Below are 24,749 nucleotides of genomic sequence, written 5' to 3' on the forward strand. Positions count from 1 at the left end.
TTCTATGAGAACATGCAAAGGCAAGGCAAGTTTGTCAGTTCATTCCTTATTTCTTTTTTGTAATTTAACTCTTGAAAGATTAGGCGGTATGTCAGGGCCAGTGTTCTGTTCTGGGTGTCCGATGTGGGACTTCCGGGAGATTACAGCCTCCCAGATGGCCACATCTGCACGAGATGCAGCTCCTTAGAAATCGTGTTAAGGAACAGGAGCTGCCCCTCAATGACCTTCGGCTTGGTAAGGAACGCAAAGAGATGATAGACAGGAGCTACAGGAGACAGGTAAATAGGTAACTATCAGGAGAGGGCAGGGTGAACGTTAGATAGTGGAGAGCACCCCTGAGCCTGCCTCTCTCAACAAAAAGTACTCCATTTTGAGTGTTGTTGGGGAGGGGGGGGCAGAGAGGGGAGGCGTAGATCCTACCTGGAGGAAGCAGCAGCGGGCGTGCCTCTGACACAGAGCCTGGCCCTGTGGCTCAGGAGGATAGGGAACTACAGACGATGGTGGCAGTAATAGGGGACTCTATAGTTAGGGGGACAGACAGGCAATTCTGTGGACGGGAAAAAGAAACGCAGATGATAGTCTGCCTCCCAGGTGCCAGGGTCCACGATGTTTCAGAATACGTCCACAATATCCTGAAAAGGGAGGCTGAGCAGTCAGAAGTTGTGCTACATATTGGTACCAATGGCATAGGTAGAAAAAGGGAGGAGGTCCTGAAAACAGACTACAGGGAGTTAGGAAGGAAGCTGAGAAGCAGGACCTCAAGGGTGGTGATTTCAGGATTGCTGCCTATGCCACGTGACAGTGAGGATAAGAATAGAATGAGGAGACAGATAAATGTGTGGCTGAAGAATTGGAGCAGGGGGCAGGGATTCAGATTTCTGGATCATTGGAATCTCTTCTGGGCAGGTGGGACCTGTACAAAAGGGATGGGGGATCTGAGGGGTACTAATATTCTTGCAGGCAGATTTACTAGAGCTGCTGGGAGTGGTTAAACTAATTATGACAGGGAGATGGGAACCACGATGATAGAGTTGAGGATGAGCCAGCAAGTTTACAAGTACATGATGAGCACAACATGAACGTAAGGAAGGACAAGCTAACGATTGTGTACAAATGCAGACAGCGCAAGGAGTTAATTCAAAAGGGTGAAGAATGCAGGACTGAAGGTGCAGCACTTAAATGCGCCTAGCATTTGAAATAAGGTGGACAAATTTGTGGCGCAATTAAAAATTGTCAGCATGACGTGTGGACATCACTGAGTCGAGGCTGGAAGAAGGCCATAGTTGTGAGCTTAACATCAAATGAAATACTTTGTATCGAAAGGACAGGCAGGAAGGCATAGGCGGTGGTGTGGCTCTGTTGGTAAGAGATGGAATTACATCTTTAGAAAGAGGTGACATAGGGTCTGAGAACATCGAATCTTTGTGGGTGGAGTTAAGAAACTGCAAGGGTAAAAAAAAGTACCATTGTGGGAATCATATAAAGGTCTCCAAGTAGTAGCCAAGATGAAGGGTTGAGATTGCAAAGGGAGCTAGTAAGGGTAATGAGACAATTGTAATGGTGGACTTCAATATGCAATGGGATTGGGAAAATCAGGTAGGTGCCTGATCACAAGAGAGGAAATTTGTTGAATGCCTACAAAACAGTTTAGAGCAGCTTGAGCCTACTCAGGGCTAAGGCCATCTTAGAATGGGTGTTGCACATTACCCAGATCTTAATAAAAATGGAGAGCTTAATGTAAAGGAACCCTTAGGAGCCATGTGATCATAATATGATTGAATTCATACTGCAATTCAAGAGGGAGAAGCAGAAGTCACATGTATCAGTGTCGCAATAGAATAAAGAGGATTACAGAGGCATGAGGGAGGAGCTTGCCCAGGTGGATGGGTGGGGGTTACTGGCGAGGATGACGGCACAGAAGCGGCTGAAGTTTCTGAGAAGAGTTCACAAGGCGCAGGGTAGATATGTCCCACAGAAGTAGTCCTCAAATGGTAGGGATAGGCAACCGTGGCTGCAAGAGAAGTTATGAACTACACAAAAGCCAAAGGGCATATAAGGTTGCAAAAGTGAGTGGGAAGCTTTTAAAATCCAACAAAAAGCAAATAAAAATGCTATTGAGAAGGGAAATGCTGAAGTATGAGGGCAAACTAGCCAATAATACAAGGCAGCACACCAAAAGTTATTTCAGTTATATAAAGCGTAAAAGGGAGGTGAAAGTTGATATTGGACCACTAGAAAATGATGTTAGTGAGGTAGTAATGGGGGGACAAAGGAAATGGCAGATGAACTTAATGTGTAATTTGCATCAGTCTTCAATGTGGAAGACACTCGCAGTGTGCCAGAGGTCCACGAGTGTCAGCGAGCGGAAGTGAGTGCCATTACTATTACAAAGGAAAAAGTGCAGAGCAAACTGCAAGGTCTTAAGGTGGATACGTCACCTGGACCAGTTGGACTACATCCCAAAGTCCTGAGAGAGGATGCTGAAGAGTTAACAGACACATTGGTCATGATCTTTCAAGAATCACTTGATTCTGGCATAATCATGGAAAAATGAAAAATTACAAACGTCACTCCACTCTTTTAAGAAGGGAGGACGGCAAAAGAAAGGCCAGTTAGCCTAACCTCAGTGGTTGGGAAAGTGTTGCAATCTATTATTAAGGATGAGGTTTCTGGGTACTTGGAGACTAATGATAAAGTAAGCCAAATTCAGCATGGTTTCTGTAAAGGGAAATCTTGCCTACAAATCTGTTAAGAATTCTTCAAGGAAAGAACAAGCAGGGTGGACAATGGAGAGGCAGTGGATGTCATTTACTTGGATTTTCAGAAGGAGTTTGATAAGGTGCACACTCAAGGCTGCTTAACAAGATAAAATATTATGACAATACAGGAAAGATACTGGCATAGATAACAGAACGGCTGACAGGCAGGAGGCAGCGAGCGGAAATAAAGGGGACCTTTTCTGATTGGCTGCCAATGACTAGTGGTGTTCAGGGGTCAGTACTGGGACTGCTACTTTTCACATTGTTTGTCAATGATATCACTAATGGAACTGATGGTTTTGCAGCAAAGTTTGCAGATGATACAAAGATCGGTGGAGGGGCAGGTAGTGCTGAAGTAGTGCTGCAACTGTAGCAGGACCTGAACAAATTGGAAGAAAGGGCAGATGGAATACAGTATTGGGAAATTATGATAATGCATTTTGGTAAAAGGAACAATAGTGCAGACTATTATCTAATTCGGAAGAAGATTCAAACAGCAGAGGTGCAGAGGGACTTGGAAGTCCTTATGCAAGACTCGCAGAAGATTAATTTACAGGTTGAGTCTGTGGTAAAGAAGGCAAATACAATGTTGGCATTTATTTCAAGGGGAATAAAATATAAAAGCAAGAAAATATTGCTGAGCCTTTATAGGAAACTAGTCAGGCCTCACTTGGAGTATTGTCAACAGTTTTGGGCCCCATATCTCAGAAAGGATGTGCTGTCGTTGGACAGACACCAGAAGAGGTTCATGAGGATGATTCCAGGAATGAAGGGATTAACACATGAGGAGTGTTTGGCAGCTTTGGGCCTGTACTCAGTGGAATTTAGACCTATGTGGGGGGATCTCATTGAAACCTACCTAATGTTGAAAGGATTAGATAAGGATGATGTGGAGAGGCTGATTCCTATGGTGGGGATTACCAGAACTAGAGGGCACAGCCTCAAAATTGAAGAGCAACCTTTTCGAACAGAGGTGAGGAGGATTAGGTACAGAGAGTAATATATCTGTGAAATGCTCTGCCACAGACTGTGGTGGAGGCCAAGTCCGCTGGTATATCTAAAGCTGAAGTTGATCGTTTCCTGATCAGTCAGGGCAAAGAACATGGTGAGAAGGCAGGTGTATGGGGTCAAGTGGGATCCGGGATCAGCCACGATGGAATGGTGGCGCAGACTCAACGGGCTGAATGGCCTAATTCTGCTTCTATGTCTTATGAGTATTTAAGAGAATCTTGGATTAGCACATGGATGAAAGAAAAATGGAGGGCTATGTTGGAGGGAAGGATTAGATTGATCTTGGAGTGGGTTAAAAGGTTGGCACGATATTGTGGGCCAAGGGACCCGCACTCTGCTGTACGCTTCTATATTTTGTGAGAGAGCCAACTGCAGCCTAACTTCCTGCTTACATTCAAATAAATGCAAAATATTGAGTTGGTTAATGAAGCCTGTGTCTTGGACCAGCATGTACATACAGGACATAAACATACAGGAATAGTTTAAGAGGGAAATAGGGCAAATGTGAGTGTTGGATGGGCAGTTTGGTTGGCATTGACCAGTCAGGATGAAGAACCCATTTCTATGCTGTATGACTGACTGCACTTTAACATTACACCTTTGACCAGAAGACCATATGACCATAGGAGCAGAATTAGGTCATTCAGCCCATCGGGTTTGCACCGCTATTCCATCATGGCTGATATATTTTCCCTCTCAACCCCAATCTCTGCCTTCTCCCCGTAACCCAATGACTTGTCTCCTCAACCACCTGTGGCAATGGATTCCACAGATCCACCACCCTCTGGCTAAAGAAATTCCTCCTCATCTCTGTTCTAAAGGGACATCCCTTTATTCTGATCCAAGACTTCCCCACTACAGGAAACATTCTCTCAACATCCATTCACTCTATCTCGGCATTTTAATACTCGATAGGTTTTCAACGATATCTACCCCAATCTCTCTGGTAAACTCCAGCAAGTACAAGAAACACATACAAAATGCTGGAGGACCTCAGCAGATCAGGCAGATCTATGGAAAGGAACAAACAGTCGACGTTTCAGGCCGAGAGTTTATCAGGACTTGGTTGATCAGGTCATGATGAAAGGTCTCTGCCCGAAACATCAACTGTTTAATCCTTTCTATAGTTGCTGCCTGAGCTGCTGAGTTCCTCCAGCAGTTTGTGTGTGGATTTCCACCATCTGCAGAACCTCGTGTCCAGCGAGGACAGGCCCAGAACCTCCGCTGGACACTCTCCAATACCAGCACATCTTATTGGGAACCAAAACTGCTCACAGTACTCCAACTGTGGTCTGACCAATGCCTTATAAAGCCTCAGTATTACACCCTTCCTGTTGTGATGTATGGCCGTGAGAGCTGGACTATTAGCAAGGCTGAATACAAGAGTCGACACCTTTGAACTTGGATGCTGGAGGAAAGTGTTAAGAGTTCGTTGAACAGCAAGAAGATCCAAGAAGTCAATACTTCAAGAAGTGCAGCCAGACTGCTCTCTAGAAGGGTTGATTATGAGACAAAAGCTCAAATATTTTGGCCACATCATGAGGTGACAGGATTCCTTGGAGAAGACTCTTTGTTAGGTAAAACAGAAGGTAAAAGAAGGAGAGGATGACAGAGGCGACGATGGATAGATAATATTACTCAGACAATGTGTATGACTTTGGGGGATCTTATAGAGAGGCAGTTTCCAACAAGAAGGCTTGGTGTGCAGGAGTCCGTGAGGTCACAAAGAGTCCACTTAACGACTGAACAACAACAATGACATCTTTGCTTTTACGTCCTTTGGCAGGGTTGTGACGGGCGCCTTGCTCTGTGCCCTTGATACACAGCGCCAACCTACCTCCACCGTTTCTTCCGCGATTGCATCTCCTGCTCCCAGTTTGACCGAGGAGCAGTTCACCTCGTCCTCTGCCTGCCGGCTGCGGAAGCTCAGGGCCTGCTCCCACCGCTGGAGTGCCTCCTCGAACAGCTCCATCCCTGTCACAAGAGAGTCAGACAGAGCTGCGTCAGCCACAGCCACAACACCACGCCGAATGAAATGAAAGCACCAAGACAGTAACATTGTGGTTAATGTAATACTTTACTGGGCAGCACAGGCTCATTGGGCCTAAAAGGGCTGTTACCACGCTAAGTAAAGAAACTGACAAAGGTAAACTTTATTTGTCACACGTACATTGAAACATACAATGAAAGGTGTCGTTTGCTTCAATGACCAACAGAGGCGAGGATGCGCCACCATGCTTCTGGTGCCAAAACAGCATGTCCACGTCTTAATAATCCTAACTTGTATGTGCTTGGGAGAATCTGTGGAATCTATTGCCAACGTCTCCGGAGGCCAACTGAAGTGGAAGTTGACAGGTTTTATTTATTCAGAGATACAGCATGGTAACAGTCACTTCCGGGCTGATGAGCCCATGCCGACTATTAACACCCATGTAATTAAATAACCCACTAACCAACAAGGAGGAACTCAGCAGGCCAGCCAGCATCTGTGGAAAAGGCAACGTTTTGGTCCGGGACCCTTCATCACTTCCGGTTTCACCCATCACCTACCACCTTGTCCTTACTCCCCACCTGCCCCCCCCCCCCCCCACCTTCTTACTCTAACTTTTTTACCTCCCGCCAGTCCTGATGAAGGGTCTTGGCCCCAAATGTCGACTGTTTACTCTTTTCCATGGAAGCTGCCTGGCCTGCTGAGCTCCTCCTGGGGTGTGCGTGCGTGTGTTGTTTATGTCTTTGGCCAGTGGGAGAAAACCGGAGCACCTGGAGGAAACCCACACGATCATGGGAAGAACATACAAATTCCTTACAGACAATGGCGGAAACTGAACCCCAATCATTGGCACTGTAACCTCGCTGTTATCTTACCGCTCACTAATGTGAGAAAGACGACAAACTATAGCACCTGTCACTACAAGGTGTTTCTTCCATGATCCACTCTCCACTACCAGATTCTTTCTTCTTCAGCCCTTTACCATCTATCACCTCAAAGCTTCACTCCCTTCCCCACCCACTTACCCCTTACCTGGTCTCACCTAGCATCTGTATTCATTCACTTCACCCCAATATTTTATTCTGGTTTCTGGCCCCTTCCTTCCCAGTCCAGATGAAGGATCTCGAGTTAAATTGCTGAGTGTTTATTCCCCTCCACAGATGCTGCCTGACCTGCTAAGTTCCTCCAGCATCGTGTGTGTGCTGCTTTGGAAGTCTATCATTGGTTGCGCCCTCAAAGGTGTGACTAGAAATGCAAGTTCTTTCTTTCAATCTCTTCATCTTAACTTCCGCCTTCACGGACCGATTACAGGCCTCCACGTTCGCAGTACTCACCCATCAGGTACAGGTTTTCAGGAGTGGTCACTGGCACATTGACCAGATTGATTTCGTTGTCTTCAGCAACCTTGTCCCATAGGTTCGAACCAGCGCACAGACAGCTCTGGGAAGAGTTCACACTCTGGGCCTGGGTAAAAGGACAAGCTCATGAAGAATCCTCCGAACACTCAAGCACGCTATGTTTCCCTCAACTAACACCAGCAGAGTGTGATCATAGACTGCTACTCCACTTCATCCAAAGATTAGCTTTATTTGCCACGTGCACATTGAAATATACAGTGAAATATGTTCACGTCAGTGGCCAACGCATCCAAGGACATGCTGGGGGCGGCCCACAAATGTTGCCATGCCCATAACTTACTAACCCTAACCATACATGTTAGGAATTTGGGAGGTAACCCACGTGGTCACAGGGAGAACATACAAACTCCTTACAGACAGCAGCAGGTATTGGACCCCGATCAATTTTAGAGCAGGTGCTGTAAAGCACTGTGCTAACCACTACGCAAATGCGCTGCCCTGCCAGCGCCAACTTCATGCATCTTCATATTTTAAATGCCAGTCCTATCTTAACCCATTTCATTCTCTCTGGATGCCCTCCACAGGTTCCATCACTCACCTATACACTCGGGGCAACTTAAAGGGGAATTAAGCTATTGACTGCTTTTGAGACCCAAAACCCAGAGCACCCAGAGGAGACCCACACGGTCAACAAGGGGAACATGCAAACTCCAGACACTGCCCAAGGTCGGGATTGAACATGGGTGACTGGTGCCGCAAGGCAGCACCTCAACCCACTGTTTGTGGGACCAAATAGGCTGGCTTGCCAATCTCAGAGAAAATCTACAAGGAAGTTGCTGGGACTTGAGGATCCGAGTCACAGGGAAAGTTGAATAGAACATAGAACAGTACAGCACAGTACAGGCCCTTCGGCCCACAATGTTGTGCCGACCCTTAAACCCTGCCTCCCATATAACCCCCCACCTTAAATTCCTCCATATATCTGTCTAGTAGTCTCTTAAACTTCACTAGTGTAGGACTTTATTCCTAGGAGCGTAGGAAAATAAGGAGAGATTTGATAGAGGTATACAAAATTCTGAGGGATACAGATAGGGTAAATGCAAGCAACACACACAAAATGCTGGTGGAACGCAGCAGGCCAGGCAGCATCTATAGGGAGAAGCACTGTCGACGTTTCGGGCCGAGATCCTTCATCAGGACTAACTGAAAGGAAAGATAGTAAGAGATTTGAAAAGCAGGCTTTTTCCCCCTCAGGTTGTGTGAGACTAGAAGTAGAAGACCTGGATTAAGGGTGGAATGAGCTGCCAGTGAAGGTGGAGAAGGTGAATTTGATTGCAACATTTAGAAGTTTGGATAAGTACATGGATGGGAGGTGGGTGAAGGGTTATGGTCCAGGTGGTGGTCAATGGGACTAGACAGTATAACATTTTGGCATGGACTAGATGAGCTGAATGACCTGATGTCAGAGGTAGGTTTTAAGATAAGAGCTCATAGATAATAGCATGGATAAAGGATTGGCTGATTGGCAGGAGGCAAAGAGTGGGAATAAATGGAGCCTTTTCTGCTTGGCTGCCAGTGACTAGTGGTGTTTCACAGGGGTCTATGTTGGGACCATTTCTTTTCATGTTATAGGTCAATGATTTGGATGACAGAATTGATGGCTTTGTGGCCAAGCTTGCAGATGATACAAAGGTAGGCGGAGGGGTAGGTAGCATTGAGAAGGTAGGCTGCAGAAGGACTTAGATTAGGAGAATGGACAAAGAAGTGGCAGATGGAATAGTGTTGGGAAATGTACAATCATGCACTTTGTAGAAGGAATAAAAACATAGACTACTTTCTAAATGAGGAGAAAATTCAAAAATTGGAGGTACAAAGGGACTTGGAAGTCCTCGTGCAGGATTCACTAAGGGTTAACTTGTTGATTGAGTGGTTGCAGAGGAAGGCAAATGCAATGTTAGCATTTATCTCAAGAGGACTAGAATATAAAAGAAAGGATGTAATGTTGAGGATTTATAAAGCACTGGTGAGGCCTCACTTGGAGTCTTGTTTGGAGTTTTGAACCCATTATCTAAGAAAGGATGTGCTAACATTGGAGACAGTTCAAAGGAGGCTCACAAGAATGATTCTGGGAATGAATGGATTATTGTATGAGGTGCATTTGATGGCTCTGGGCCTGTACTTGCTGGAGTTTAGAAGAATGAGGGTGGATCTCACTGAAACCTAATGAGTGTTGAAAGGTCTCGATAGAGTGGATGTGGAGAGGATGTTTCCTATGGTGGGCGTGTCTAGGACCGGAGGATGCAGGTCAGAATAGGAGGGCAACCTTTTAGAAGGGAGATGAGGAGGAATTTCTTTAGCCAAAGGGTGGTGAATCTGTGGAGTTTGTTGCCACACCTGGCTGTGGAGGCCAGGTCGTTGGGTGTATTTCAAGTAGAGGTTGATAAGATTCTTTATTAGTCAGAACTGAAAGGTTACAGGGAGAAGGCAGGAGATTGGGGTTGAGAGGGAAAACGGATCAGCCGTGATGAAATCGCTGAACAGACTCGATGGTCCCAATAGCCTAATTCTGCTCCTATAGCCTGTGGTCTTTATACCATTGACTGGTGGGTGTGTGGAATGCTCTACCGATCTCACCAATGTCTTATACAACTTCAACATAGCATCCCAACTCCTGTACTCAATGCCCTGATTTATGAAGGCCAACAATCTGGTCACCTACCTAAGGGAAAGATATTTATGAGTTTGAAAGAATGCACAGAAAATTTATATGTATGTTGTCCAGGCTTGAGATCTAAAAGACTGGAAATTACAGATACGACTTTATTCCCTGGAGTGCAGGAAAATGAGGGGTGATGTTACAGAGGTATACAGATTTATGAGGGGTACAGAAGTGCTTGCACACTTTTTCCCTTCAGCTCAGGTGAGACTTGAATTAAAAGTCATAGGTTTAGGGTGAAAGGTGAAATATTCAAGGGGAACCTGCAGGAGAACTTCTTCACTCGACCACACTCTGTCTCAGTCTTAATTTAAAACACGTTAACTAAAATACAATATAAAAATATAACAAAAAAGTTAAACTGATATGAAGGTGAACATTCAAAGACTCACCGAGGCTAGGCTCTGTACTGAGCCAGAGTACCTGCTGAGCAGCCCTGCGGACGCGTACGTGTTGTACGAGTGCGATCCCTTCGACTGCAAGGAGAGGCTCAGGTTCTGGCGACTGCTGGCACAACTAGAGCCTGCAAGGACAAAGCACAACGTGTTGAAAGTCCACATCGCCGACTTTCCAATCACTTTCAGTGGTTGCAGCACCATCTGGTATGGAGGCACCAATGCACGGGATCAAAAAAAAAGCAGCAGAGGGTTGCAAACTCAGCCAGCTCCAACATAGGCACTGGCCTCCCCACCATCGAGGACATTTTCAAAAGGCAATGACTCAGGAAAGCAGCAAACATCAGTAAGCACTCTCAAAACCGAGGAACGCCCTCTTCTCATTACTACCACCAAGGAGAAAGTACAGGAGCCTGAAGACCAACCCTCAATATTTAGGGACAGCTTCTTCCACTCTGCCATCAGATTTCTGAATGGACAATGAACCCATGAACACTATCTCACTATATTCCTCTTTTGCATTTTTTAAATTATTCTAACTTACAGTAAACTTATCTTCACTGTTCTGCTGCCACAAAGCACCAAATCTCAGTGATAATAAACTTGCTTCTGATTCTGCGTTGCAATAAGGAACAGAAGAAAAAGAAGAAGAAAGCCCTCAACTCTGAGTGGAGTCATCGGGACGCCGTCATGACAGCGTTGTGTTAGCAGGCTTTCTTGTTTTTATGAGGCAGAGTTGCTGGCTCAACGCTCGGAAAGCGTGCAAGGGAGCCGGCTGGATTCGAACTCTGGAGCCTTCGCTCTGAAGTCCGGCGCTGACGCTACTACGCCACCAGCCAGCCAATAAGGAACAGAGGTGTATTTATATAGCGACTCTCATGGGCTTTATACAACCTGAACCTCCTCTCAAGCCAGTGAAGCACTTCCAGTGCAGCCGACACTGTGATACAGGTACCGACGACAAGAACCGAGCACAACCGACTCTCACAAACAGCAACGCCAGAACAGAATCAGGTTTACTATCATTGACATACGTCATGAAATTTGTCGCTCTGCAGCAGCACTACAGGGCAAGACATAAAATATACTACAAATTACAATAAGAAATATATATATATTAAAAAATTAAATCAGCTGAGTGAAAATAGTGAGGTAGTGTTCATGGGTTCATTGACTGTTCAGAAATCTGATGGTGAATAGGAAGAAGCTGTACCTAAAACATTGAGTGTGGGTCTTCAGGCTCTTGTACCTCCTCCTTGATGATCGTACTGAGAGAGGGTAGGTGCTTGATGGAGAAGGTCCTTAATGATGTGTGCCATCTTCTTGAGGCACCAATTTCTGAAGATGAGCTCGATGATGGGGTGATGGAGGTGGCCAAGTCCTCTGCAGCCTCTTAGCCCCCCCACTGTGCTCTGTACTGTACACCTGTAAACATTTGCTGGAGTCTTCATTGAAACATGGTGGATTACCTAGCTGTGGAGGAGAGTGCTGAGTGCTGGACTTTGATGAGGTACCGCTGGAATAGGCAGATGAAATTCAAAGCCTAGAAGTGTCAAATGGCACGTTTTGGTCAGAAAAATTAGAATTGGCAGAGTAAACAAGGGGGTACTTTACAAAAACGGCTGTTTTGTTTGCGACTGGCACAGTCCTATAATGTGATGGGGGCAGACTTCCGGCACCAGCATACCATGTCCACAACTTACTAACCCCAAGCTGTACGTCTTTGGAATGTGGGAGCAAACTCGAGTGGTCACAGGCAGAATGTATAAACTCCTTACAGATGGCAGCGGGAACTGATCCCCAATTGGTGAACACTGGTGCTGTGATAGTATGGTGGGGCCCTGCAAGTTTACAAAATGTACAGGGAAACCTAAAGCTAAAATGAAATGCAAGATCTCCAGACTCTCGGTTTCAAATCACGTACTGGATGAGTACACAGAAAAAAAAAATCAATTTTTCCCTTACTGGGATTAAGACCAGAAGACATAGGAGCAGAATTAGGCCATTTGGCCCATTGAGTTTGCTCTGCCATTCCATCAGGTCTGATATATTATTCCTCTCAACCCCATTCTCCTACTTTCTCCACATAACCTTTGACACCTTACTTATCAAGAATATATCAACCTCTGCTTTAAATATAACCAATGAATTGACCTCCACAGCCTTCTGTGGCAATGAATTCAACAGATTCACCACCGTCTGGCTAAAAAGATTCCTCATCTCTGTTCAAAAGAGACGGTCTTTTCCCTCCAGCCTGGAGAACTGAAAAGTTGCGGCATTGCTTCAGCAGTTACCCAAGATAACTACTGGTCCAGTCACCTTTCAATACGATCTTCCATTAAGGAGGACAGTTTTGTCCAAATCCATTAACGCTTTCCAATTGTCAAACAGAATTAGATTTCAACTGCTTTTGATGAGAAGGGAGAGAACAGAAAGCTACAATGATCAGAGTCCGAGGAAACCGATCTTACTGGCCGCAGAGCAGGCAACACGAAGTGGAAGAGAATTTTGGTCTACTTTGGCATGTAGAGGTTATCCGGAAACAGCCTTATGTTTGTAGCACCTCATCACAGCTGAAAACAGAACTCAGAGAGCTCCCCTCGTCAGCTCTTCCGATGGGTCTCTTCTGAGAGCGCTGCTCCATCTGTTCCATTATCTGCGGCTCCTGCTGTGGTCATCTGGGCTATGGCTTTCAAAGCCAGCCGCACTGACAGCTTTTTAACCCTTCCCAGTTCTACAATGACAAGGCTTTATCAGGCATTAGTCAGACTGCACTTGGAAGTAATGTGAGCAGTTTTGGGCCCATTCACTAAGAAAACGTGCTGACATTGAGAGGGTCCAGATAAGGTTCACAAGAGTGATCCTAGAAATGAAAGGGTTAACATATGATTAGTGTTTGAAGGGTCTCAGAGTTTAGAAGAAAAAGAGGTGGGGGGGTGGAATCTCATCGAAACATATCAAATATTGAGAGGCCTAGATAGAGTGGGTGCAGAGAGGATATTTCCTATAGTGGGAGAGTCTAGAACCAGACGGCACAGTCTCAGAATACAGGGGCACCCCTTCCAAACAGGAATTTTTATAGTCAGAGGGTGGTGAATCTGTGGAGTTCATTGCCAGAGAGCTGTGGAGGCCAAGTCGATGGGTATATTTAAAACAGAGAATGATAGGTTCTGATTAGTTAGGGTGTCAAAGGTTATGGGGAAAAAGGCAGGAGAATGGGATTGAGAGGGATAATAAATTAGCCATGACGGAATGGCAGACCAGACATAATGGGCTGAATAGCCTAATTCTGTTTCTATGTCTCGTGAACCACTGAAATCAACTGTCAGGATCAATGTTCCCTCTTTTTTTTACTGCAGACCAACCATTGCTCTGAGCAGGAATTTTTTTTTAAAAACACAGCCTGAAAACTGCATTTTAAATGTATTTTTTTGTAATATGAATACTATGAATATGTAGAAAGAAAATGGGAAAATAACACACTTTTGATTTATTCATTGAAAGCTATAATGAAATACAGTACAAAGAAAACTTTCATAAACTTTTTTTAAACAGATGTGTCCAATTCCAGCTGTGCAACAAAGTCTATGTCCACAGGAGCATTTTAGTTCCTACGTGGCCACGTCCCCATGCAGCTTAGAGGCAACAGTGGCGAGGATCGCAAAGGATTGCCTCATCGTGAGGTAGCTGCCTCTATAAGCACAGTACCAGACTCCGTTTCCAATGGAGAACGTGCACCAGACCTTGGCATACCTTTACTGCAGAACCAATTTTTACCCATGCACTGCTGAAAGCATCCTGACTAGCTGCATCACAGCAATTTCAACTCACAGGAACACAAATAGGCTGCAGAGAGTCATGGGCACAGCCAGGTCCATCACGGGTACAGTCCTCCTTCCTACTGACAGCATCTATAGAAAGCGTTGCCTTGAGGTACTGGCATCTACCTTTAAGGACCATTTGCAGCACAGTAGCATAGTGGTTAGGACAACACTTTACAATGCCAGTCGTACGATTGGGGTTTGATTCCTACTGCTGTCTGTAAGGTCTTTATGTTTTCCCTGTGACTGCATGGGTTTCCATAAGAGATAGAAGCAGAATTAGGCCATTCAGCCCATCAAGCCTGCTCCACTATTTCATCACGGCTGATTTATTTTCACTCTCAACCCTACTCGCCTGCCTCCTCCCTGGAATCTTAGATGCCTTGACTAATCAAGAACCTATCAACCTCTATATATAGACCCTATGATCTTGCCTTCACAGTAGCCTGTGGCAATGAATTCCACTGATTCACCACCCTCTGGCTAAAGAAATTCCTCATCTCTCTTCTAAATGGATGCCCCTCTATTCTGAGGTTGTGCCTCTGGTCCTGGACTCACCGACTTCCACAGTGAAGACTGATGCAAAATACTTATTCAGTTCGTCCGCCATTACCTTGTTCCCCCATTTCTCTCCAGCGTCATTTTCCAATGGTCTGATATCTACTCTCATTTCTCTTTATATATCTGAAAAACTTTTGGTATTCCCTTTGTTATTAAGGCTAGCTTCCCTTCATGCTTCATCTTTTCTCTCCTTGTGGCTTTTTTAGTTACGTTCTATCGGTTTTTAAATGTTTTCAATCCTCTTAACTTCCCACAAATTTATGCTCTATTGTATGTCCTCTCTTTTGTTTTTGACTTCCTTTGTTAGCCACAGTTGCATCATTTTGCCTTTAGAATACTACTTTGGGATGTACCTATCCTCCTCCTCCTGAATTTTCCCCAGAAACTCCAGCCACTGCTGTTCTGCCATTATTCATGTCAGTGTTCCCTTTCAATTAACTTTGGTCAGCTCTTCTCTTATGCCTCTGTAATTCCCTTTAACACTGATGCATCTGACTTTGGCTTCTCCCTCTCAAATTGCAGGATGAAGTCTATCATATTATGATCACTGCCTCCTGAGGGCTCCTTTACTTTACGGTTTTGTCCGGGTGCCCCAGTTTCCTCCCGTATTCCAAAGTCACACTGTTAGGGTTAGTGGGTTATGTTGGTAGCAGAATCATGATGACACTCGTGGCTGTCCAGCACAACCCTCACTGATTTGATTTGACACAAATGATATATTTCACTATATATTTCAATGTACATATGACAAATAAAGCTCATCTCCAATCCAGGACATGCCCTCTGCTCACTGCCACCGTCAGGTAGGAGGCATGGAAACCCCAAGTCCCAGACCACCAGGTTCAGGAACAGCTACTTTCCTACCACCATCAGGTTCTTGATCCCAGCTGGAATCTCAGGAACAGAACACTCTGAACTATCTTTTGCACCTGTCTCTGATTGTGTCTTCTTTTTCACTTTAAGGTCCTGTCTTCACACACTGGTGACATTCGCTTTTACAAATGAATTGAACTGAATTGACTTTATTTCTTACATCCTTCATATACATGAGGAGTAAACGTCTAAATTGTGCAATTTATAGTAATTTATAATAAATAGTAGGTACAACAAGAGTGTCTATATAACACAGAAATACAATTGTATCAGCATGAATTAATCAGACTGATGGCCTGGTTCAAGAAGCTGTCCCGGAGCCTGTTGGTCCTGGCTTTTATGCTGCGGTACCATTTCCCAGATGGTCGCAGCTGGAACAGTTTGTGGTTGGGGTGACTCGGGTCCCCAGTGATCCTTCGGGCCCTTTTTACAAGCTGCAAGTTTTTCATTGTGCCTGGTGCCTCAGCCTAATTATACACATGACAATAAACTCAGCTTCACTTAAGAACTGGTGAAAGCAAATGCACAAGGTGCTTCAGACTGCTTAACGCTCCCTGACCCTCAATCCAACAGAAGGACTGAAAGCGATCTGCTTTAAGTGCCATATGCCAGTGAAGTGACAGCAAAGCCCCTCCCAAGAGGCAGGTAACAATTGTAGCTTTAGGAAAGGAACATGCTATTAGTTCCCAATACAGCTGTGGGCCACATCACCCCCTGCCCCCATCACCCTCCTCTATTTGGTTTGTCACCTAAAACACTCAAAAATTTCTACACATGTACTGCGGAGAGCATCGCCATCTGGTATGGGGTGGGGAGGGGGCAGGGGTGGACGGCTACTGCACAGGATTGAAGTAAGTTGCAGAGTTATGAAAGTAGTCAGCTCCATCATGGGCGCCAGCTTCCACAGTATCTAAGACATCTTCAAGGAGCCATGCCTCAGAAAAGCAGCTTCCATCATCAGAAACCCCCACCACCCAGGACGTGCCCTCACTTTTACCATCAGGAAGGAGGTGCAGGAGCCTGAAGGCACACTCAATGATTCAGGAACAGCTTCTACCTCTCTGCCATCGAATTTCTGAATGGACTTTGAACCCGTGAACAGTACCTCACTACGTTTTTTTTTTAATTTCTATTTTTTGACTACTCATCTTAATTTAACTATTAATATACATGTATACTTACTGTAATTCAGGTTTTTTCCTATATTTATCATGTATTGCATTGTACTGCTGCCATAAAGATAACAAATTTCACAACATATGCTGGTGATATTAAACCCGTTTCCAATTTATATTCTCTCCCTTGCTCTTTAATGTCTACTCAGTTTAAGAGACATAGACTATTATTAGACTCACCTATATAATTTAATTCAATGATCTTCTGTAGAGACTTGGAGCCACAGAGCACTACATCACAGAAACAAGCTATTCAGTCCATCTGGTCCATGCCAGCCTTATTTTCTGCCTAGTCCCAACAACCAGCACCCAAACCATAGCCTTCCATGCCCCTCTCATCCAGGTACCTACCCAAACTTCTTTTAAATGTTACAACTGAATTTGCCTCCACCACTTCCGCCGGTAGATCATTCCACACCCTGTAATACTAAACCTACGACCTCTAGTTTTAGCCTCACGCAATCAGAGGGGGAGAAAAGTCAGCATGCATTCACCCTGTCTAAACCCTCATAATTTGGTATATCTTTACAAGATCTCCCCTCATTCTGTGCTCCACAAAGTAAAGTCCTAACCTTTTTTAAAAAGTTATTTAAAGGTACGGCGCAGTATTGAGCCCACCCCACCCAATATCACCCATGTGACCGACTGACCTACTAACTTGCCAGTCTTTGGAATGTGGGAGGAAACCGGAGCGCCTGGAGGAATCCCACATGGTTGAGGTGATCACACAAAACTCCTTACAGAAAGCCGTGGAATTGAACCCCGCACACTGGCATTACGCTGACCGCTACACAGCCGTCCCGCCGCTAATCAACCTTCCCTATAACTCAGGTCCTCAAGTCCTGGTAACAGCCTTGTAAATTTTCTCTGTACTCTGAGCTGATTGATACCTCTCTTGTCCAACGGTTAGTCAAAACACAGGGACAGTACTGTGCCATGGGAGGTCTCATTTCCTGCAGAAATAGGAAACAAAGGCCCTATCTATGCTGGAGTATGCTGGGAACATTCAGAACAAGCGGCTGTTAATCTAGACTCAGATATACAGCATAGAAGCAGATCTTTTGGCTCAACTCGTCTGTGTCAACCAAGTTGTCTGCTTGAGCTAGCCCCACATCCCTGCCTTTGACCTGTATCTTCCAGTCTGTTTATCCATGAAAGCATTGCAATTGTATCCAGCTCCACCATTTCCTTGTTCCGCTAACCCACCACCCTCTGTTCTGAAAGCAGGCTCCTGGTTCCTCACATCTTTCTGCTTTCACCTCAAGTCTATCTCACACCCCTACCCAGGGGAAAAGACTGTTATAACCCATACTAACTTCACGGCTGGCTGTGTAAGGAGGAGGGTTGGGCATGAAGCTAGCAACCACATCCCTTAAAATCCAGAACTATAGAAATAGCAACAGAAGCACTAAAGTCATCATTCCCGGGAGAGGGAGAATCTTCAAAGATAGACTACATCTGGGACCAACTTGAGTGACTTGTCCAAGACAGAGGACTCTGGTGAGCAGCTGTCAGTGCCCTATGCCCCCATAAGGGTTCTGGGCTTAAGAAGAACCACCCATCTTATCTAGGCCTCTCATGATCTTATAAGTTTCTATCAGGTTAGCCTCCTATGCTCCAGGGAGATGAATCCCAGCCTATCCAGTCTCTCTCTATAGCTCAAACCCTTCAGTCCAGGTAATATCATTGTGGAGCAAACACGAGGAAATCTGCAGATGCTGGAAATTCAAACAACAACACACACAAAATGCTGGTAGAACACAGCAGGCCAGGCAGCATCGATAGGGAGAAGCACTGTCGACGTTTTGGGCCGAGACCCTTCGTCAGGACTAACCGAAAGGAAAGATAGTAAGAGATTTGAAAGTAGTGGGGGGAGGGGGAAATGCGAAATGATAGGAGAAGACCGGAGGGGGTGGGATGAAGCTAAGAGCTGGAAAGGTGATTGGCGAAAGTGATACAGAGCTGGAGAAGGGAAAGGATCATGGGACAGGAGGCCTCAGGAGAAAGAAAGGAGGGGGGGGGAGCACCAGAGGGAGATGGAGAACAGGCAAACAACTAAATATGTCAGGGATGGGGTAAGAAGGGGAGGAGGAGCATTAACGGAAGTTAGAGAAGTCAATGTTCATGCCATCAGGTTGGAGGCTACCCAGCCGGTATATAAGGTGTTGTTCCTCCAACCTGAGTTTGGATTCATTTTGACAATAGAGGAGGCCATGGATAGACATATCAGAATGGGAATGGGACATGGAATTAAAATGTGTGGCCACTGGGAGATCCTGCTTTTTCTGGCAGACCGAGCATAGGTGTTCAGTGAAACGGTCTCCCAGTCTGCGTCGGGTCTCACCAATATATAAAAGGCCACACCGGGAGCACCAGACGCAGTATACCACACCAGCCGACTCACAGGTGAAGTGTCGCCTCACCTGGAAGGACTGTCTAGGGCCCTGAATGGTGGTGAGGGAGGAAGTGTAAGGGCAGGTGTAGCACTTGTTCCGTTTACATGATAAGTGCCAGGAGGGAGATCGGTGGGAAAGGATGGGGGGGACGAGTGGACAAGGGAGTCGCGTAGGGAGCGATCCCTGCGAAAAGCAGAAGGGGGGGGGAGGGAAAAATGTGTTTGGTAGTGGGATCCCGTTGGAGGTGGCAGAAGTTACGGAGAATTATATGTTGGACTTGGAGGCTGGTGGGGTGGAAGGTAAGGACAAGGGGAACCCTATCCCGAGTGGAGTGGCGGGTGGATGGGGTGAGGGCAGATGTGCGGGAAATGGGAGAGATGCGTTTGAGAGCAGAGTTGATGGTGGACGAAGGGAAACCCCTTTGTTTAAAAAAGGAAGACATCTCCTTCGTCCTGGAATGAAAAGCCTCATCCTGAGAGCAGATGCGGCGGAGCCGGAGGAATTGTGAGAAGGGGATAGCCTTTTTGCAAGAGACAGGGTGGGAAGAGGAATAGTCCAGGTAGCTGTGAGAGTCTGTAGGCTTATAGTAGATATCAGTAGATAGGCCGTCTCCAGAGATGGAGACAGAAAGATCAAGAAAGGGGAGGGAGGTGTCGGAAATGGACCAGGTAAATTTGAGGGCAGGGTGAAAGTTGGAGGCAAAGTTAATGAAGTCGACGAGCTCAGCACGTGTGCGAGAGGCAGCACCAATGCAGTCGTCGATGTAGCGAAGGAAAAGAGGGGGACGGATACCCGTATAGGCTTGGAACATGGACTGTTCCACAAAGCCAACAAAAAGGCAGGCATAACTGGGACCCATACGGGTGCCCATGGCTACACCCTTGGTTTGGAGGAAGTGGGAGGAGCCAAAGGAGAAATTATTGAGAGTAAGAACTAATTCCGCTAGACGGAGGAGAGTGGTGGTAGAGGGGAATTGGTTAGGTCTGGAATCCAAAAAAAACCGAAGAGCTTCAAATATCATTGTGGTTCTTTTCTGCACACTTTCCAGCTTAATATGCAATTACTAACTGTGTCCTATCCAACAGTGCTAAAGCACATCATCTAATTAGCTACACCCTTCAGCATGTGGCATTGTACTGATCTCAAACAATAGCGACCACTTCCAAGACACTTGTATTGGGCTACCAGAAGTCATTAGTGTGGAATATAAATGGAAATGCCTTTTCTCTCTGCAACTGATTGAAGCATTTGAGAGTTCAAACCTTTCAGAACACGCTCTCAAAACATGAATAATTGAACTGCAATGGGAAGAATTCTGTTATTTGTTCTCAAGAGCCCTCACACTGACGTTGTGGTGTTAAACAACATTTCAGTCAGGCACAACTAAACATGATGAACTTAAAAAGTGGTGAAAAAAACTGGTATGTAGTTACAAAAATAAATCAGGAACTAATCTGAACGTTGGTTTTTGTCTCAAGGAAGATGGAAGTCAAGAGATAGATATCAATGCTTCCATTGTACAAGGCCAGAGTGTCTCCACAGCTGGTATTGTTTTGAACAGGAACAGTACAGCACAGTACAGACCCTTTGGCCCAGGATGTTGTGCTGGCCCATTAATCCATTCTGAGATCAATTGAATTCTTCCCTTCACCCACAGCCTTCCATTTTTCTATCGTCCATGATAGAACATTTGGCCATTACACCTCAAGGAAGAAACATCAGCCTCAGCTAGGGAGCAGCAGAGGTTCACTACATCAATGCAGGAACAAAAGCAACATCTATCCTCTGAAGCTTAAAGGACACATAGAGGAGTATAGATAGATTAATGCAAGCAGTTCCCCCCACCACTGAAGTGGTGAGTCTAGAACTAGACGTCATGGGTGCAGGGTGAAAGGGTGAAGTATTTAATATATTTTTCAGGGGGGACTTCTTTACTCAGAGGGCAGTGCAAGTGTGGAATGAGCTTCCAGCAGGAGTCGTGGATGTGAGTTGGAATGCAACATTTAAGAGAAGTTTATTCCTCAGTGCTCTAGGACGAGTCCTCAAATTGATTACTTGACTCATAAGCGTAGGTGAAAGGTAACTACGTTCTTCGGCAGGAGAAACCATTGCAAGACAGCATGAGCTTCTAATCAGACCAAATGCATTTTACAATAAAGGAAACATGTGAAATAAAAAAATTGGAGAAGTTTCCTCCCAACAAAAAATGGATCGATTTCAATTAAGGGAGTCAACCAAATTTTGTTTTTTTAAATTAGTCGTTCACCAGATGTGCTGCTGGTACTAAACCAACGGCTACTGCCCATCTGTGAATGTTTGCTGTGCTCAAAGGATGGTTAAGTGGTAATTATCTACTAATTAACACTTAGACAGGAGTCACTGTAGATCAGAATTAGTGAGCCACCACTAAAAGAACAAGACAGGAGCAGAATTAGGCCATTCAGCCCATCAAGTCAGCTCCACTATTCCACTCTGGCTGATTTATTATCCCTCTCAACCCCATTCTCCTGCCATCTCCTCAAAACCTTTGACGCCCTGACTAATCAAGAAGCAATCAACGTGCAAGTTAAATGCACTCAATGGTCCTGGTATTTTATACATTGGAGATACAGCACAATAACAGGCGCTTCTGGTGCAATTACCCCTTGCCACACAATTATAACCCTGTAACCAACTGCTGTACTACCCTGTACATCCTTGCAATGTGGGAGGAAACCCAAGTGATCACTGAGAGAATGTAAAATTGCTTACAGACAGCGGCAGCATTGAACCTGGGTCACTGGCGCTGTGATAGCATTATGTGAATTGAAACACGCAGTGAAATGTGTCACTTGGCATCAAATCAGCGAGGATTGTGCCAGGGAACCCTCAATTATCTCTACGCTCTCAGCACCAACATAGAACGCCTACAACTCACTAACTCCAACCTGTATGCCTTTTTGGCACGTGGGAGGACACCAGAGCACTCGGAGGAAATCCACATGGTCACAGGCTTACAAACTTCTTACAGACAGCAACAGGACGTACAAAAAAGCTGGATGAACTCAGCAGGTTGGGCAGCATCCGTTGAAAGGAGCAGTCAACGTTTCGGGTCGAGACCCTTCGTCAGGACTGACAAAGAATCAAACCCCAATCTAACAGCTGACACTGTAAAACATTCTGCTAACCCGCTATACCACCATGCCACCCCATTAATTTTTATTACAAATTTATCAAAATACCTTAATTTTAAATGTACCACTGCCAAATGTAAGATACAAACTAATTTTACTCGAAAATCAGTCCAGACAGCTAGATATTAGCTCAGCAATGCAAGGAATGTACTGTGGTACCCTATACTGCAAATAGCAAATGAAGGGAAAGGGCAGGACACCAGTGACGTTACCGAAAGGCAGACATGATAAAAATAGGAAGGATAAAGAAATTAGAGTAGATTGGTGGGTGGTGGGGGTGGATAAAGAAGGCAAGAAGATCTAAGGAGACAGAAACGTGTAATCTTAGACCAAATAGCTTGCTTTTATACACAAGGGCACTGTGATTAAGTCAGTAAACTAGTATCTTAAGTAAGAAATTATAAAGAATCTATTGGAAATCTAAAATTTAAAAAAAAACAGAAAGACCTCAGCAAGTCAGGCCACATCTGTAGGAAGAGAAACAGTTAACATTTCAAATTGAAGACCCCCTTCGTCAGAATTGGGAAGGTTGACATGTTAGTACGTCAGTTAACAAAATGCGTTATAGCACCAGCGATTGGGGGGGGAGCTAATTTCCTCCAACGTCTGTGAGGAGTTTTTATGTTCTCCCCGTGACTGCAAGGCCAGTTTCCTCCCACATTCCAGAGACATTCAGACAGGGTTAGAAAGTTCTGAATATATTATGTTGGCACTGGAATAAAAGGGAGCCTTTTCTGGTTGGCTGCTGGTGACCAATGGTGTCAGTGCTGGGACCAATCCTTTTCAGGTTATGTGTCAATGACTTGGGATGATGTAATTGATGGCATTGTTGCAAGGTTGCAGATCATATGAAAATAGGTGGAGGGACAAGTTTAGAGGAAGCAGAAAATCTGCAGAAAGACTTGGATAGATTAGGAAAATGGGCAAAAAAATAGTAGATGGGATATAGTGTAGGGAAGTGTACTGTCATGCACTTTGGTAAAAGGAAAAGGTGTAGACTATGTTCTAAAAGGAGCAAATTCAGAAATCAGAGGTTCAAAGGGACTCGGGAGTCCTCATGCAGATCTAAAGATTAATTACAGGTTGAGTCATTGGTGAGGAAGGTAAATGCAATGTTAACATTAATTTCGAGAGGAATAGAATATTGAAGCAAGGATGTAATGCTGAGGCTTGATAAGGCATTGGTCAGACTGCACTTGAAATGTGGTGAGTAGTTTTGGGTCTTTTATTTGAGAAAATTTGCGCTGGCATTGGACAGGGTCTAGAGAAGATTCATGAGAATGATCTTGGGAATAAAAGGGTGAATGTATGAGGAGTGCTTGATCACTCTGGGGCTGTACTCACTGGAGTTTAGAAGAAGAATGAAGGGGAGTGGGTGATCTTATTGAAAGCCATTGAATATTGAAAGGCCTAGACAGAGTGGATGTGAAGAGGATGGGTATACTTAAAGCACTGGATGCTATGTTCTTGATTAGTAAGAGCGTCAAAGGTTACATTGAATAAATAGAGAAAAACAATAACAAAACTGAAGAAAGAAAAAAAATTACTCCTACCTTTTTCTGATGCTGCTGTTCTGGAAAATTCCGGAATAAAAAGTTCTTGCTCCCATGGCATCTGCACCTTCACTATCTCCTCCTCCTCCTCCTCCTCTTCCTGTTTCCTCTTTCTTCGTTTTCGTTTCAACTGATGGGCCAAAATAGCAAAGGAAGTCGCTCCCACCACAGAGATCAGGATGAGCTTCCTAACAAAAGGGGAGAGCTTTACCTAAAACAAGTGGGGGTGGCGATATGGGAGAGGGAGGAGGAAGAACATAAATGGGGATTGACTTGATTAGTTGGTTCAATATTACCACACACAAAAAGCTGGAGGAACTCAGCAGGTCAGGTAGCATCTATAGAAAAGAGTAATCAATTGACACTTTGGACCAAAACACTTCATCAGGACAGCAAAGGAAAGGGGGCAGAAGCCAGAAGAGGATTCCAGCCCAGAATGTTGACTGTTTATTCTTTTCCACAAATGCTGCCTGGCCTGCTGCATTCCTCCAGCATTTTGTGTGCATTACTTTGATATCCAGCATCTGCAGATTTTCTCTTGTTTGTGATATTACCACAGGGAATGTCTATAGCTGATTCTAAAATACCATAATCATATGTTTATCACTTCATCACTTGTTGATAAAGTCACAAACACAAGAGACTCTGCAGATGCTGGAAATCCAGAGCAATGAACGGAAATGCTGGAGCAAACACGAGGAAATCTGCAGATGCTGGAAATTCAAACAACACACACAAAATGCTGGTGGAACACAGCAGGCCAGGCAGCATCTATAGGGAGAAGCACTGTCAATGTTTCGGGCCGAGACCCTGCGTCAGGACTAACTGAAGGGAAAGATACTAAGAGATTTGAAAGTAGTGGGGGGAGGGGGAAATGCGAAATGATAGAAGACTGGAGGGGGTGGGATGAAGCTAAGAGTTGGTAAGGTGATTGGCGAAAGTGATACAGAGCTGGAGAAGGGAAAGGA

At 45.0% G+C, this 24,749-nt stretch overlaps 1 protein-coding gene across 4 annotated transcripts in view; it reads right to left on the bottom strand.

The window, feature by feature from the left end:
* Positions 1–24,749, bottom strand: part of miga1 (mitoguardin 1) — a 112,237-nt gene that overhangs the window by 79,905 nt on the left and 7,583 nt on the right. For all 4 annotated transcript variants that reach the window (XM_073062579.1, XM_073062578.1, XM_073062580.1 and 1 more), the window contains exons 3-6: positions 23,782–23,992; positions 10,227–10,357; positions 7,095–7,224; positions 5,608–5,744 (exon numbers count right to left, since the gene is read on the bottom strand). In XM_073062579.1, the coding sequence (XP_072918680.1) occupies positions 5,608–5,744; positions 7,095–7,224; positions 10,227–10,357; positions 23,782–23,992 (609 nt within the window). The remainder of the gene's footprint in view (positions 1–5,607; positions 5,745–7,094; positions 7,225–10,226; positions 10,358–23,781; positions 23,993–24,749) is intronic.

Source organism: Hemitrygon akajei, chromosome 12 (assembly GCF_048418815.1).
Source record: "Hemitrygon akajei chromosome 12, sHemAka1.3, whole genome shotgun sequence".
Classification (NCBI taxonomy): Eukaryota; Metazoa; Chordata; class Chondrichthyes; order Myliobatiformes; family Dasyatidae; genus Hemitrygon; species Hemitrygon akajei.